At 40.9% G+C, this 13,759-nt stretch overlaps 3 protein-coding genes across 3 annotated transcripts; 2 read left to right on the top strand and 1 right to left on the bottom strand.

Annotated features, from left to right (window-relative positions):
- The first annotated feature begins 2,163 nt into the window (after positions 1-2,163).
- LOC116187255 (UDP-glucosyltransferase 29-like) lies at positions 2,164-4,072 on the top strand. The gene has a single exon (XM_031515912.1). The coding sequence runs from the start codon at positions 2,273-2,275 to the stop codon at positions 3,749-3,751; it is 1,479 nt and encodes a 492-aa protein (XP_031371772.1). The 5' UTR covers positions 2,164-2,272; the 3' UTR covers positions 3,752-4,072.
- A 10-nt stretch (positions 4,073-4,082) lies between these two features.
- Positions 4,083-4,909, bottom strand: LOC116187735. Its single transcript, XM_031516651.1, has 4 exons — positions 4,748-4,909; positions 4,515-4,625; positions 4,242-4,319; positions 4,083-4,157 (listed from the first exon to the last, which is right to left on the bottom strand). The coding sequence occupies exons 1-4, from the start codon at positions 4,907-4,909 to the stop codon at positions 4,083-4,085; spliced, it is 426 nt and encodes a 141-aa protein (XP_031372511.1).
- Positions 4,910-7,105: 2,196 nt separating this feature from the next.
- Positions 7,106-12,332, top strand: LOC116187794. Its single transcript, XM_031516734.1, has 3 exons — positions 7,106-9,906; positions 10,896-11,206; positions 11,723-12,332. Exons 1-3 carry the CDS (start codon positions 7,766-7,768, stop codon positions 12,091-12,093), a joined length of 2,823 nt encoding a protein of 940 aa, XP_031372594.1. The 5' UTR covers positions 7,106-7,765; the 3' UTR covers positions 12,094-12,332.
- Positions 12,333-13,759: the final 1,427 nt, after the last annotated feature.

The raw sequence follows: 13,759 nt of genomic DNA, 5'->3' as shown, positions 1-13,759 counted from the left end.
GGTGGCTTGTTCTGCTCTGATGATTGGGATGCTGCCGTACAATGGGCCATGGTTGAAATTCGATGTACATTTGGGGAACCGGTGGGCCCTTTATTTCAGGCAGACGGTATTTTGCACCTCCATACTTGTGGTCGTTGCAAATTTCGAGTGCACAGTGATAGTACCAGCGGGCCCCCTCTCTGCGGTATTGTGGACGACAAGTGTCCCGGTGACGTTGGCCTTTTTCCCAATGGATTTGGTATGTGATGGGTTGACATCATCCCTTTTCCCCAGATCCTTGGTTGCTCGTTTCTGCTCTTGGGTTTGGTTGCGGTGCTGATCAGCAGTGCTCCGCCTTTTGTCGTCGATGTTCAGCTCATGAATACCTGCTGTAGCTCGTGCTGACCCAGTGTGTTCTCGGAGAGTAAATATTTTGAGTGCGGCGGTTGGGTAGCTTAGACCTCTGACGATTGGACACGAGCATCCATGGCCTTGGGTTATTGGTTTCGTTGTCCGAGCTATCAGAAGACGAAAGGGTGTCTGAGGTGTTCCCGGAGGTCGCGCTAGGCACCGGTAGCTTTTCGGGATACTTAGTGTGAGGGTGCCCAATAACTCCGCGGTCAAACCAAATTTGGTTTATCCCTTCATATTGGATGATTGCCTATGATCTCCTATCCATATGACCCAAGATGGGGGCTTTGTGAGGTCTACTTGGATGCGCAACCTAGCAAACTGTACTCTTTGCTCCCAAGGCTGTTCTGCTATCGATCCGAAGCAGTAGCCCGACCTGGCCGCCCACCTTCTGGAGAATTTTCTCTGAGAAGAACTCTACTGGTGGCTCTGGCAGCCGGACCCATAGAGCCGCAGCAGGGAAAGTAGATATAGAAGGCTTGAAGAGAGGCTCTCACATAACGCATAGTCAGGAATTGCCTACCCACTAACCATGTTCCATCTCGAATAACTCTACCGAGGTCTTCCCGGGAGGAGAAGGTGACTAAGAAAAAACCATAGCCCAGATCAACACGGGACATATCTCCACCGGGCTTCCAGAGAGATCTTAGCCTTTGAGAGAAATAGCTAAGCTCTAGCAGAGAGGGGGGAAGAAAGGGGAGGAGAAAAGGGAAATAGGGGGGGGCGCTCATTTTGCCAAAATGTACACAGCCAAGTCAAGTAACATATAGTCGATGACTAGTTCTTCGTTTATTTTTATGTGGCAATTAAATCAACTCGAACCGTGGCAGATCGTAGGTACAAAATAATTATTATCGGTTCTGTCGTTCCTCTATGTGTGTGATTAGCGTTCATTATTTGCTTAATAATCTATCTATATATATATATATAAGTAAAATTTACTTGAATAGCAATAAATACTACTCGATAAATACTCTTAAATTAATATAATTGAAAAATAAAAAAAAATTAACTTCTAAAATTAAAATACTACTCGAAGATATATTATCATCGTATGTGTAGCATGTATAAAATATTATATATCTAATTTTTACGCAGCATGCAACGTCTTTAAGTATTATCATAATAGGGATTTCCATGTTATGCTTTTGTATTTTATATTTTATTTTGAGTTTGAGCTTAGGCTCCTCCATTCACCTGAAAAAAAAAAATCTGTATTTATTGAAGGAAAGATTCTATATATAATCAACATCGTTCATACCAAAACCAAATCTGACCATTCCCATAAGGAAGTTCAAAAACAAGTAATGCAGGAAATTAGAGGTTACCAGAAGGTGACTTTTGAATTACTAGAAGCGACAACCCAATTTAACCCAATCCATCCAATTAATAATTAAAAAAGGTCAAAGAGAACCATCATGCCCACATTTACCTGCTTAATTTCCTTACTTTTTAGTTTTGATAGTTGATTTTTTTTAATTCGCACGAATATTATAATTTACATTCCAGAACAGAGGCTGGTTTGGTCCCGGATATGATGAGGTGGTGCACGCTGGAAATAGAATTTTCCGCTTCTTCTCTGGAAGACGAGTGGCAGAGGAGGAGGATTAACAAGTGACATACAGACAGCCTTGACGACACCTTGCCTTCTCCAATTCCTTCCACACATGCATCCTCATGCACACATAGAGCACAGCAGGCTTCTCTATCTGTCCCTCTGCCCAAATGCATGCCCACATACGTTGGTCATAAATATTATCCATATCCATCATATGTGCGGCTTTTATTTGCTCGTTGCATGTATATTTAAGATCAAGGAAATACATACATACATACATACATGATATAAGAGTAAGAGAGATCAATTAGAAATTCAACATTGATGGAGGAAAGGTCAGGTAAACGTAGGAATGGGATGATGAGCATTCTGATGCTTCCCTGGCTAGCCCATGGTCACATCTCTCCCTTCCTTGAGCTATCCAAAAGGCTCTCCGACAGGAACATCACCATCTACTTCTGTTCCACTCCCGTAAACCTCAGTCCCATCAAACGGAGACTCGCCAGAACCAAGTACTCGTCGAGGATCCACCTCGTCGAGCTTCACCTCCCCCACTTGCCGGACCTCCCTCCCCACCTCCACACCACTAAGCACCTCCCGCCCTGCCTCATGCCCACCCTCAAGACGGCCTTCGACCTCTCTGCCCCGGGCTTCTCCATTACCCTCGGCCTCCTCCACCCCGACCTCGTTGTATACGACTTCCTCCAGCCCTGGGCCCCCGTAGTCGCCCTTTCCCAAGGCATCCCAGTGGTCGAGTTTTTCTGCACAGGCGCGGCCATGAGCGCCTTCTCAATCTGGTTCCTGATGAATCTTGGAGTTGAGTCCCCGTTCCCGGAGTTACACCTGCAGGATCACGAGCTCCCGGGCTTTGTGCAACTGTTTGAGAGGACCGCCAATGGCATCAAGGACGGGGATAGGTGGAAACGGTGCACTGGGAGGTCAGTCGGGGTCGTCTTGATCAAGAGTTTCCAGGAGATCGAGACCAAGTACATCGACTATCTCACTATCCAAATGGGAAAGAAGTTCGTGCCGGTGGGCCCTCTAGTGGAAGAAGACCATCAACATGATCAGGAGGACGACGGGAAGAGAGTTGAGATGACAGAGTGGCTTGACTCGAAGGGCAAAAACTCAACGGTATTCGTTTCGTTCGGTAGTGAGTACTTCTTATCGCGACGGGAGATAACGGAAATAGCTCACGGCTTGGAACAAAGCAGGGTGAATTTCATATGGGTCATCAGGTTCCATGGAGGAGGAAGAGAAGGAGACCTGCAGAGGACAGGGCCGTTGATGGACTCATTACAACTACAAGATGCTCTCCCTGAGGGGTTCCTAGGAAGGGTCAGGGACAGGGGATGTGTGATAGAAGGGTGGGCTCCACAGGCTGAGATCCTGAGGCACCCGAGCACCGGCAGATTCTTGAGCCACTGCGGATGGAGCTCCGTGATGGAGGCGATGAGGTTCGGGGTCCCGATCATCGCGATGCCAATGCACTTGGACCAGCCGATCAATGCGAGGCTGGTGGGGGAGGGAGTCGGTGTCGGGTTGGAGGTAAAGAGGGACGAGGAGGGGAGGTTCAGGCGGGAGGATGTCGCCGGGGCGGTGAGGAGTGTGATGGTTGAGAGGGCTGGGGAAAGGGTGAGGAAGAGAGCCATGGAGCTGAGGGATGTGATGGAGCTGAGGAGGGAGAGAGGTAAGGAGGATGAAGAGATCGATGGGGCTGTGGAGGAGCTCTTGCATGTCTGTGGGAAGACAAACTTGGTAAAAGATCAGGAGATCAATCATAGATTTCTAGTGCCAAATTAGTTGCTCCATGGTTGTATTGTATCTTGGAAACAACGTATAGGAGCTCTCCTTTACAGTTTTCTTAATTTAGATATAACTTCGAATTTCTGCTTCTCTTTAAGCATTTGATTGATTCTCGAGATATCTTACTAGCATATATAAGGTTATGACCAGAAACCATAGAGAGAGTTTGGTTTTAGCAGAGATTATAAGCCGATAATATCTTCATGAATAGCAGTACTTGGATAATAGTGGAATTTCATTACGAAGAAAAAGAAAAGCATGTCAGAAGTTATTCGGTTTGCTTCGCCAGCTAATGAACGCATTCCATGCATTTGCTCATTGTCACTGGCTAACGTACAGATTCCATGCATTTGCTCAGATCCGCGAGCTTCTGCATCCTCAGCCGCTCGCTCTTCGCCAGCAGCTAACAATAAGATCATCAAACAAGTCAATATATTTATGCAAGAAGTAGGAATTGACCAAGAATTCATTACTGAATGGATTGAACCTCCATGAGTGTGGCTGATAGCTGAGCTTTCTCCTTGCTCTTCTCATTGAAGGCCTTCGTGGCCTCTTTATACTTCTCCTGATCCATTTTCATATATCAGCTTATACGTGTGGTAAACAGATAGATCGTACATGCATGGAAGATCTCTGACTCTGAGAAAGGTTCGTTACTGCACAGTGGTAATAATAAAATCATCATTACTGGTCGAGAAAAAAGGAAAGGGAAAAAAAAAAAAAAAAAAGGTAGCTAGTTACATTCGTAAATAATGCAGACCATTTTTTGGCAGCAAAGTCCGAGTGGCTTTAGCTCTCGAGTAGTAATGTCTATCTTCTTCCTCACGGTGGCGACTTCCTTCCCGAGGGCGTCTACTAGCTCTTCCAACTCCTAATAAATCAGATATTGTACCCGTATCGTTTTGAAATTACATCCCTACGTAAATCTTGATGTACTTATTATTATGTGCGAGCAATATACGCAGACAGTACCCTGTACATGTAACTAATTACCTCCCAGACGTACGCAAGGCGCCTAATCTGCTCCTTGGATTGTCCGAGCTGGAGCTCGACTTTCCCTCGAACGTCCATCTTCTTCCTCTCGATCTCTTCTTCCTTGGCCTGCAATTTCGAGAATGCCACCCTCGAGATGTCCCCATCATCCTCCATATTCATCTCCGGTCGTGAATGGTCACCTCTAATTTAGCTTTTTGCAGAGAGCTGCTTGTTCTGAATCTCATACGTCCTCTTGGGGTTACCGGACCTCTTCTTATATATTTCGGGTAGGAAGATCTTCTGATTCCTGTTGCTTCAATGTTCTGCTTCTTTCTCTGAAGTGGTTACACACACAGTTGGCTATTGCTTCCATTAGAAAATAGGGCAAACCAAGCATGAAATGGTCCGTCTCTCACTATTTGTTCTTTTCCACGTCCATTAGAAAATAGTGCAAACCAACTCGTCGATCCCCAACATATCAGAGAACAACCTTTGCAGTCTCATGTAACAAACTTGCTTCAAGTAAAAGCAGGCTCGACCTTTGTTTTTCAGTGTAAATCTCGGTATTCGGAAATCCAATTATGTCCGACTATTTCAATCGAGCTGAGATGGCATACTAAAGGGTAACATTCTCTCGACATGGATTTTATACATTTACAATTACTTGAATCATTGATTTTACTTAAGCAGAACAAATATCGTACAATTTGAATTAACCCACGTTGGTAGCCCACCTCTATTTTCTTGAGGCTATTCCCCTCAAAAGCAATCGCCTTATTTGAACCTTATAAAAAAGAAAACTTTCCTTGTTTCCAATTTATGGATCAAATGTATCATGTATAATGAATATATCACTTGACGTTGTGTCAATAGATATGTCAAAAAAATCATTTTTATCAACTATAATTTTTTTTGTAATATTTCTAAAAACTAATCAATATTGGAAAACTCTTATTGGCTTATAACACTATCATGTGATATGTTGTTACATATAAGTTTTTTCCAAAAAAAAACAAAGGGGGTTTACCCAAAACAACACAGAGGGAAAAAAAAGAAGAACATGATTGTTTCGAATTCAAATAAGGCAATTTTTAACGGTTCATTTGATTTTACAAACAAATTTTAACTTTAATTTAACTCTACTTCACTTTAACTCCAATTCAACAATACAATCATTAATTTTTGTCAACTATTCATTACTTTTTCTATAATTCAACAATATAATCATTACTTTATCTCAACTAATCATTATTTTTTTTCAACTATTCATTACTTTTTTAAAAATTTAACAATACAATCATTATTTTTTCTCAAATATTCATTATTTTTTCACACTTTTTCTCATATTTCAATAACACAATTATTACAACCCAATTAAAATTAAAACTCAACTTTACTTAACTCTAAAACCAAACACGGCATAAAAGTATGCTTTTTTTTTATATAAGAAGTAGGGAAGAATTTGGTCGATAAATAAAGTCACCCATTAGAAATATATGACAGTTATTCACCCAACATATATATATATATGTGTGTGTGTGTGCGTGTGAAAGTTGTTTCTCACCAATTATAGATATGAAATTTATATACGAGTTCCAATAATTTTATTAGCCGCTAACATTTTTGAGTGATGAATTTGTAGTTATTACACATATTCCAAACGAAATTTAGTAAGTTATTGATAATCTCAATTAGGATGGTGGTGAAGGACTCCAGACCAACATTGCCAGATCTTAATTAACACATTCTTTCTTCATTTGTGAAAAGAAAAAAAATGATAAAATGAAGAAAACCCTAGTGGCAGTGGGCATTGAACCACCACCATTGGCTTAGGCGAGGTTGCCGGCGTGGGCTTCCACAGCTTGTCTCACTCTTTGCATTTCTCTTTATATTTTCTTTTCATTTTTCAAAATTTTTCAGTTTTATGAATTTTCAAAAATATTATTTCATAATAAGTTAGTTCTAGATTATCTTATAAATAATTTCAATGTAAATTGGAAGTTACAAGTGGTAAGAATCAAATTGACAAAATTTTAAAATATCAATTACAAACGTGATATAAAAGTAAATATAAATGTTCATAATGATATTAGACAGATCTGGTCACGGTTAAACTGACACTTTTGGACATTAATTATGAGCAAAATGATACAAATTAAATGTTAGTAGTTGAAATCAGGTTTAATAGAAATGACCGTTGAATTCCCTAAATAATAATAAAATGAATATTAGAGCAAAAATGTTCACTGGAGAGACAAAACGCCTCCCAAGAGCCCCAATCTTAGGAAGCCGTCGGGAGCGTGGGGCCCGCCCGAACCAATTTATAGAAACGCTTCGTTGGTTTGACTCGTTGACCACAACAGTAATCTCAATACTTTCCCCTTTTTATTATAGAGATAGAGGTCGAGAGAAGAGCCAGAGAAGAGAAGAGGGCGCACTGAAAGATAGGCGAGCGAGGGACAGCTGCACTCCACGATGATGATGAAGCCGCTACCACAACCGTGAGAAAGACGACAGACAAGAAGAAGAAGACGACGAAGACGACGACGACCCCTTCCCCTTCATCCCTTGCACTCTCCTTCGATCTGTGCGAAAAGGTCTCCTCGCTCGCTCCTTGATCCCTCCAACCCTAAGAGCGATCGTTACTGACAAGTCGCACACCCTTGATCGGCGGAACCGATCTCAGCTTCCGGTAACTGGTGACAAGTCGCTGACGAATCGATCGAAGATCGGCCTCCCGCTTTTTGAGCCTGCGAGGTCTGGATTCTGGCTCAGATCCGCGTTTCTTAGCTTTAATTGCGTTCTCTGTTCCGGCGGAACTTTGTGGCGATTTGCAAAATTTCATCTTGATTCCTGGTGGCCTACGCGACTTGTTTCTGTCACTTGGGTTTTAGGGTTTCCTTCGCGCCACCGCTGAATTCGATTGGATTGTCTGATTGTAGCAGAATTCAGTGATGAACTCTGTCCGTTGACTTTTCCGCTCTGCGTTGTTGTTGTTTTGTTGTTTCCGTTACTGTATCTCGTGAGTAACTGAAGATGCAACCTAGAAGGCATCAGGAGTATACTAAATTGTCGCCTTCAGAGAGACGTCCCCCCGGCAGAATCGAGATGGGAGTTGATCGAGATCGGGGTGTTGTATTTCAACGTGAGGCAACGCATAGGTCTCCGCATATCCCGAGGAATTCGAGTCCGCACACGGGGCGAGGCTCTCCTGAAAGAAGTGAGAGGTATTGGAGTTCAGGCAGCATGAGAGGGGAGCTACGGCACCCTGGGCCAGTATCTCATGGGGATATAAGAAAGAGGCCTCAGACTGCTGATGCCAATCCCAGCATCGGGGATGCTGAATTTTGTGAGCCTAGTAGGGTTTCTGATGCTGATGGTGGCAGCAGACCAAAGCATGTGCATGGTTATGATCATGCCTCTTACGGTGTCATGAACAACGAAAGAGACTTAAGTACTGGAAAAGTCACGCCATTTAGAGGGAAATCGATGGCAATGGAAGAAGGTGAAATACCAGAAACCTACTGTGAAATTTGTGCAAATGGACACTCGCCATCCCATGGGATGGATATGAGCCACGGCAAAGATGATAGAATTAGGTTCAGTGATCATCCGACTAGATCCTCATTGGCAGCACCCTACAAGGAGAGGGAGGGGATATTCTATGCAAGAGAAGGATCTCTTGCAGCCCATCGTACAGCTCATGCTGGGGAATTTTCAGGTTATCCTCATAATAATGGTTCTAGAAGGCCTCCAGGCAACAACTTGAAGCGCAAGATTCTGGACTCGTATGGCGACGGTGAGATATATTCTTCTCCAGATGAACATATATATGGGATAAGATCTTCAGAACTTGTGAATGCTAGTGCATATCCAAAGGGGCTGCCTGTTGATTCTGGAAGAAACCATGGAAAGGCACATGATCACTTGCCCCATCAGTCGCATTTCCGGCAGAGAGATTATTACACCCATGGGGATGATCAGGAGGAGTTGCGTTATGTCAAACAACAAAAATTTGTTCATGAAAGTCTTCGTGGATATCCTTCTAAGAACTTGCATGAAATGAAGCATCCTCATGCTCAACCACATTATAATTGTTGTCAGATAGAAGACCACATCGAAGATGTTTCTGCACCATGTTGCAGGCATGCAACCACTGATGGTGTAGCAGTTATCGAGGATTATGGAAATTCGAGTCATGGCACTACATGGAAACACACTTCTTCAAGGAAGCCTACTGTTCCAAACTGCTATGAAGAATCAGATGCCCCACATCGGCATGGTAAATTTTTGGAATCCTCACGTGTCCATGCTAACTATGAGCGTACACAGCCACAAAATCGAAAGGCAGAACAATTTGGCTCTCGAAATGATTATATCTCACGCTCAAGACCGAATTTTGGTTTTGGAAGAGATGCAGATTCAAGGATTTTACAGGAGAGCTATCACAGAGAAGAAATGTCCAAATATGGCAGGACTGGAATTGCTGCAAGATTGCAGAGAGTGGAGGAGGATGGCATGTATGTGCCATCAGAACAAATGCATAACAGTATGTATGGAGTCGATGAAGATTTTCTTGGAGACAATCGTAAAGACATGATGACAAGGAAATGGAACACAGTGGAGTATGAGGATTTAGAGGACAGTGAAGGTTTGATCAATGAAGAGGATATGAACGATTTATACGGTTCTGGTTCACATGGTAATGAAACCAAAATGGCCGAAATGGCATATCATAGACAAGCAAGTCAGAGAGGTATTGCTTCAGATCATCGCTTATCTGTTAAAAATAGATTGGAGTATTTACCGGAACATCCAATCAGATACGGCAAATACAGAGGCAGAGGCATGAACATGAATCCTAAGTCTGGTGCTATGAAAGTGTACAAGCCCAATCAACATATTGGTCAAAAACCTGGGTTCTATAAAAACCAGAAATTTGGGAAAAGGAATGATGATTATTTTGAGGATAGTCTCACACGTGAATACGAACCTTCAGAAGATCAGGATATTTCTGAAGAGCCTGAGCTATCGGAGGAGTCAGATGAGTTTAAGCAGTTGGCAAATGAAGCCTTTTTGAAGTACTCAAAAAGGATCAATATTAACTCAGCTGTTCAACGGCGATACAGGGCACAAGGAAAAGCTGGAAGTTTGTTCTGCATTGTATGTAGCAGAAGGTTTGTTCTCTATCCTCTAATTCATTTATTAAGTTGGAGCATGATGTTTTGAAGTTAGAATTTAGAATTAGACACTCTTGCAGATGCATTCATGCTGCATCACACTTCAAGCAAGTTTGTTCTGTTGTTTTAGATTGTCTATGGTTTGCCATTAATTATGCACTCTCTTTTGAAACTAATCAGTTTCACCTAATTTGCGTTGCATTAGATTTCAAATAATTTTGGTTTCTCATATAATTTTTAAGAGCTAGCGCAATGCAAGGCTGGTTTGTGAGATATTTTGAAATGACACGGTGTAGGTAGAAGTTTTTGTGATGCTTCCATCTTGAAGTTCATAATACTGTGGGTCTAATGAAGTTATGAGGTGGGTTATCTTAACTCAATTCTATAGTTAGTTGAGACAAGCAGTTATTTGCTTTTGCACCCCTCAAAAGTCTTTTGTAAAGTAGATCCAAGCAGGTCCGACAGAGTAGTACACACTATTCGTTGTTGATTTACTTGGATTTATGTCCTAATAATAATTGGTCATAACTTTTTTATTTTTGGCGGTCATTGTGTAATGCTGTTGAAGAGGGGGTTTTCTCTTTTCCTGGTTAGTGTTGAAAATGTTGTAGATTATAGTGGGAATTTGTGTACATCTGAGAATGCATGTCAAAGTTAATGACGTATAAGAAGTTTGTGAGTCCGTCAACCTTGCTGCTTAATTTTTTTGAAGCTTTGATTGTATGAAAAACAGATACATGGGTATGTATTGTTTGTCTTTCATGTAATATAGTTATAGTTAATTATAAAGATGTTGCAACTGTTTATCATTTACATTTAGAATATCGCTCTCCTTTAAAAACAAATCTATTCTGAGTATGGCATTGTCTTTTTTCACCCTCTGCATGTTGTATCATAAGGCTCGTACTTGCAAACCATCTGCATGGTTTTAGTTTTGATCAGGTACATTCTCTAGTTATTTCATATGTTTATCTGTGCCTCTATAGGTTCTCCAAGGAATTCCGCAACACTGAGAACTTGGTAAAGCATGCCTTCATGGCTCGAAGGGTGCAATTGAGAGCTAATCATTTGGGTCTTCAGAGGGCAATCTGTGTTCTGCTGGGATGGGACACTCATATACCAGAAGACATGCCTACGATATCTCCAAGAGTGTTGCCTGAGGAGGAAGCTTTGGCACTGAAGGAAGACTTAATCCTCTGGCCGCCAGTTATTATTATCCACAATATCTCCATGTCAATTGACCATCCTGAAGATCAGAAAGTTATACCCATCGAAAGCATGAAGGCCTTTCTTAGAGGTTTGTTTTATGCATTCACTGGAGACATAATTTACAGCTTATATATATATATATATATTAGGAGTGATAAATCATTCTACATTGGGTAATCAAATAATATTAATCTTCTTAGATTCATATAAATGTTGAATGCTTACTTGTTAAAGGTTTGAGGCATGAGAACTTATAGGGGTTATGCTGGCCTGTATCTCTTTGTAAATTCAATTAGGTTATTCTATTTATTATGGATAAACCAGTTGGACAGTGATATGGAGAGAACACTATTCCGTTTTGCTTTAATGCAATTATTTTATGGAGTCTTTGTTTTTCCCTTTTTTTCAGAAAATCATTTTATTCTTTGATCGAAGCTCAGATCATGTAAAAATCATTTAAAAATCTTTCCCGAGAAATTTGAAATGGAAAATTAACCCAGTTTTCCAGCAAACACATTAGTTCTGGTGGTAAAATGTTCAATATCTTCTAAACTGTTCCACTTGTTTCTTTTTCTCCCCCCAACTTTTGTCGATGTGATGGCAGGAAAAGGTTATGCGGAGGGCAAAATGGTGGTCTGCCTTGGGAAGCCTGCGGACCAAAGTGTTATGGTGGTGAAGTTCTTGGGAACGTTCTCTGGATTCGGAAATGCCCTGAAGCTGCACCAGTTCTTCGCCGAGAACAACCATGGGAGGGTTGAATATCAGAAGTTAACTTCTACTGGAGGAGGAGCCGGAATGGGCACCAGGGCATCAATATCATCAGCGGGAGTGACTGGAGAAGATGAGGCGGAGCTAATCCTGTATGGGTATATGGGGATAGCGGAGGACCTGGACAGCGTCGACTTCAAGACCAAGAAGATATGTGAGATAAAGAGCAAGAAAGAGATACAGGATTTTGCAAATGATCCTGTTTAAAACTGAAGACCGACATTTTATTACAACACCTAATGTCACTGTAATATTTTGTTTAGTGTATTCAGGAACTTACTTTACTGTAAAGAATTTTTTTTTTTGGGCTTAATTTAAAATTTCCTTCTTCCCCTTTTTAGCTGAAACCCCCCCCCCCCCCACAAACTTATCCACATCATTGTGATTTACTGTTAAGTTATTGTGAATATAGACCATGAATGAAGGAGCTGCTTATATGACTATTATAGATATATGTTCATGAGCAGGGCATTTTGTGGGGCCATGGCCATGTCCTTCCCTTGCTTTTGGGATGTTGTGATTGATCTGATTGTTGGAGCCTTCTGTGTTTGGTTCTGTGTTTCAAATCCCAGTTGAAATTGTCAGGCAGACTTCATATAACCGTGTAAATGCTTCCAGAAAATCTCTCTGGAAAATCTGTCTTTGATTTAGACCGGTGATTCATTTAAGTCAGGAAAAAAAATTTAAATAATCAAAAAGGGAAAACGCTCCTTCGATGTTAACCTGCTCCTGTGGTCATACTCTTGCTCAGATTTGTAAGCTTATGGTTGGCTTTATTAGCGAAGCGTTTTTCTCCCCTTAGCGTCTCTGTCTCTCCGAGATATGCTCTCAGCTCTTGCGTCGTCTTCAATTTTTATTTTTATTTTTCTTGTTAACTGCTTTCCATTTCTTTCACTGAAACGAAAAGATTTCGGAGATGGTAAAGAGAGATTCATTTTTACTGATGTGATGCCAAGGAGGAGGTGGAGCCTATGGTGAATAATGGTGTCCAATTAAAGGAAATAATCATGGAGGACAGGAATGGTGTAAAAAGTGATTTAAACTGGGAGCCATATTCTTCTCTTCTTTACCGCTCTGTGGAAGATGTAAATAATGATTGCATCTTAAAATCACTTTATGATTACATTAACAGGAATTCTTGTTGACCCCTCACCTATCGCAATTGATGCACTTCATTACCACTGTTCATTTTATTATTAATTCTAGATTTACTTATTACTATTACACATGAATCATGGACATACGAAATCCCTCTCGTGAAAAATCAAATCTAGAATCTTATAGTTTTTTACAAGACGTGATTGCACCTCTTTCTCTGCCATGTTATTATCTTCGTATAAGAAAATTATTTATATGGCCTCCAAGATATGACAACCAATTGATAAAGTAGAAGGTTGAATAATCTCTCTTTTTTTTTTTTTAGGTTTTCCTCATGCCCCTCTCCATATTTCGAAACACAACTCGGTCGTTGGTCAATGCATATGATGTACTGGAATTGGCTGGACTATATCTTGAATCTAATCAATGACAGACAGCAATCAAATTCTTAATTAATTGTGTCTAACAAACATGAAGGAGATTAAGGATGTTTCATAGTTTTTCTTTTTCTATTTCTGGCCACGAGGATGTTTCCCAGTTAAAGCCATTAAATACTCAGCGGTATCTTAGACAATATGCTACCGTCTGTGAAAGTGATACCTCAATATCCGTATAATTAAATCCCCATATATATACATATATATATATATGTATACACGAGCATCCCACTTGTCCAACTTCCACGGGAAAGCTAATCTAAGTATGTAGAATAAATAAAAAAAAAAAGTAACAAAATAATATATATATAATTTAATTCGGGATATCATAAACAAGA

The sequence above is a fragment of the Punica granatum genome, chromosome 8 (assembly GCF_007655135.1).
Source record: "Punica granatum isolate Tunisia-2019 chromosome 8, ASM765513v2, whole genome shotgun sequence".
NCBI lineage: Eukaryota > Viridiplantae > Streptophyta > Magnoliopsida > Myrtales > Lythraceae > Punica > Punica granatum.
The sequence above is the reverse complement of the archived record's forward strand: the minus strand, read 5'-3'. Positions and strand labels throughout refer to the sequence as shown.

Excerpts from the sequence above, each read along its gene's own strand:
- LOC116187255 (XM_031515912.1), top strand. The coding sequence starts at position 2,273 with ATGGAGGAAAGGTCAGGTAAACGTAGGAATGGGATGATGAGCATTCTG.
- LOC116187735 (XM_031516651.1), bottom strand. The coding sequence starts at position 4,909 with ATGAATATGGAGGATGATGGGGACATCTCGAGGGTGGCATTCTCGAAA. Across the intron at positions 4,626-4,747 it reads GCCTTGCGTACGTCTGGGAG|GAGTTGGAAGAGCTAGTAGA; the intron begins GTAATTAGTTAC and ends CTGATTTATTAG. Across the intron at positions 4,320-4,514 it reads GACTTTGCTGCCAAAAAATG|GAGAAGTATAAAGAGGCCAC; the intron begins GTCTGCATTATT and ends AAAATGGATCAG.
- LOC116187794 (XM_031516734.1), top strand. The coding sequence starts at position 7,766 with ATGCAACCTAGAAGGCATCAGGAGTATACTAAATTGTCGCCTTCAGAG. Across the intron at positions 9,907-10,895 it reads TGCATTGTATGTAGCAGAAG|GTTCTCCAAGGAATTCCGCA; the intron begins GTTTGTTCTCTA and ends GTGCCTCTATAG. Across the intron at positions 11,207-11,722 it reads CATGAAGGCCTTTCTTAGAG|GAAAAGGTTATGCGGAGGGC; the intron begins GTTTGTTTTATG and ends ATGTGATGGCAG.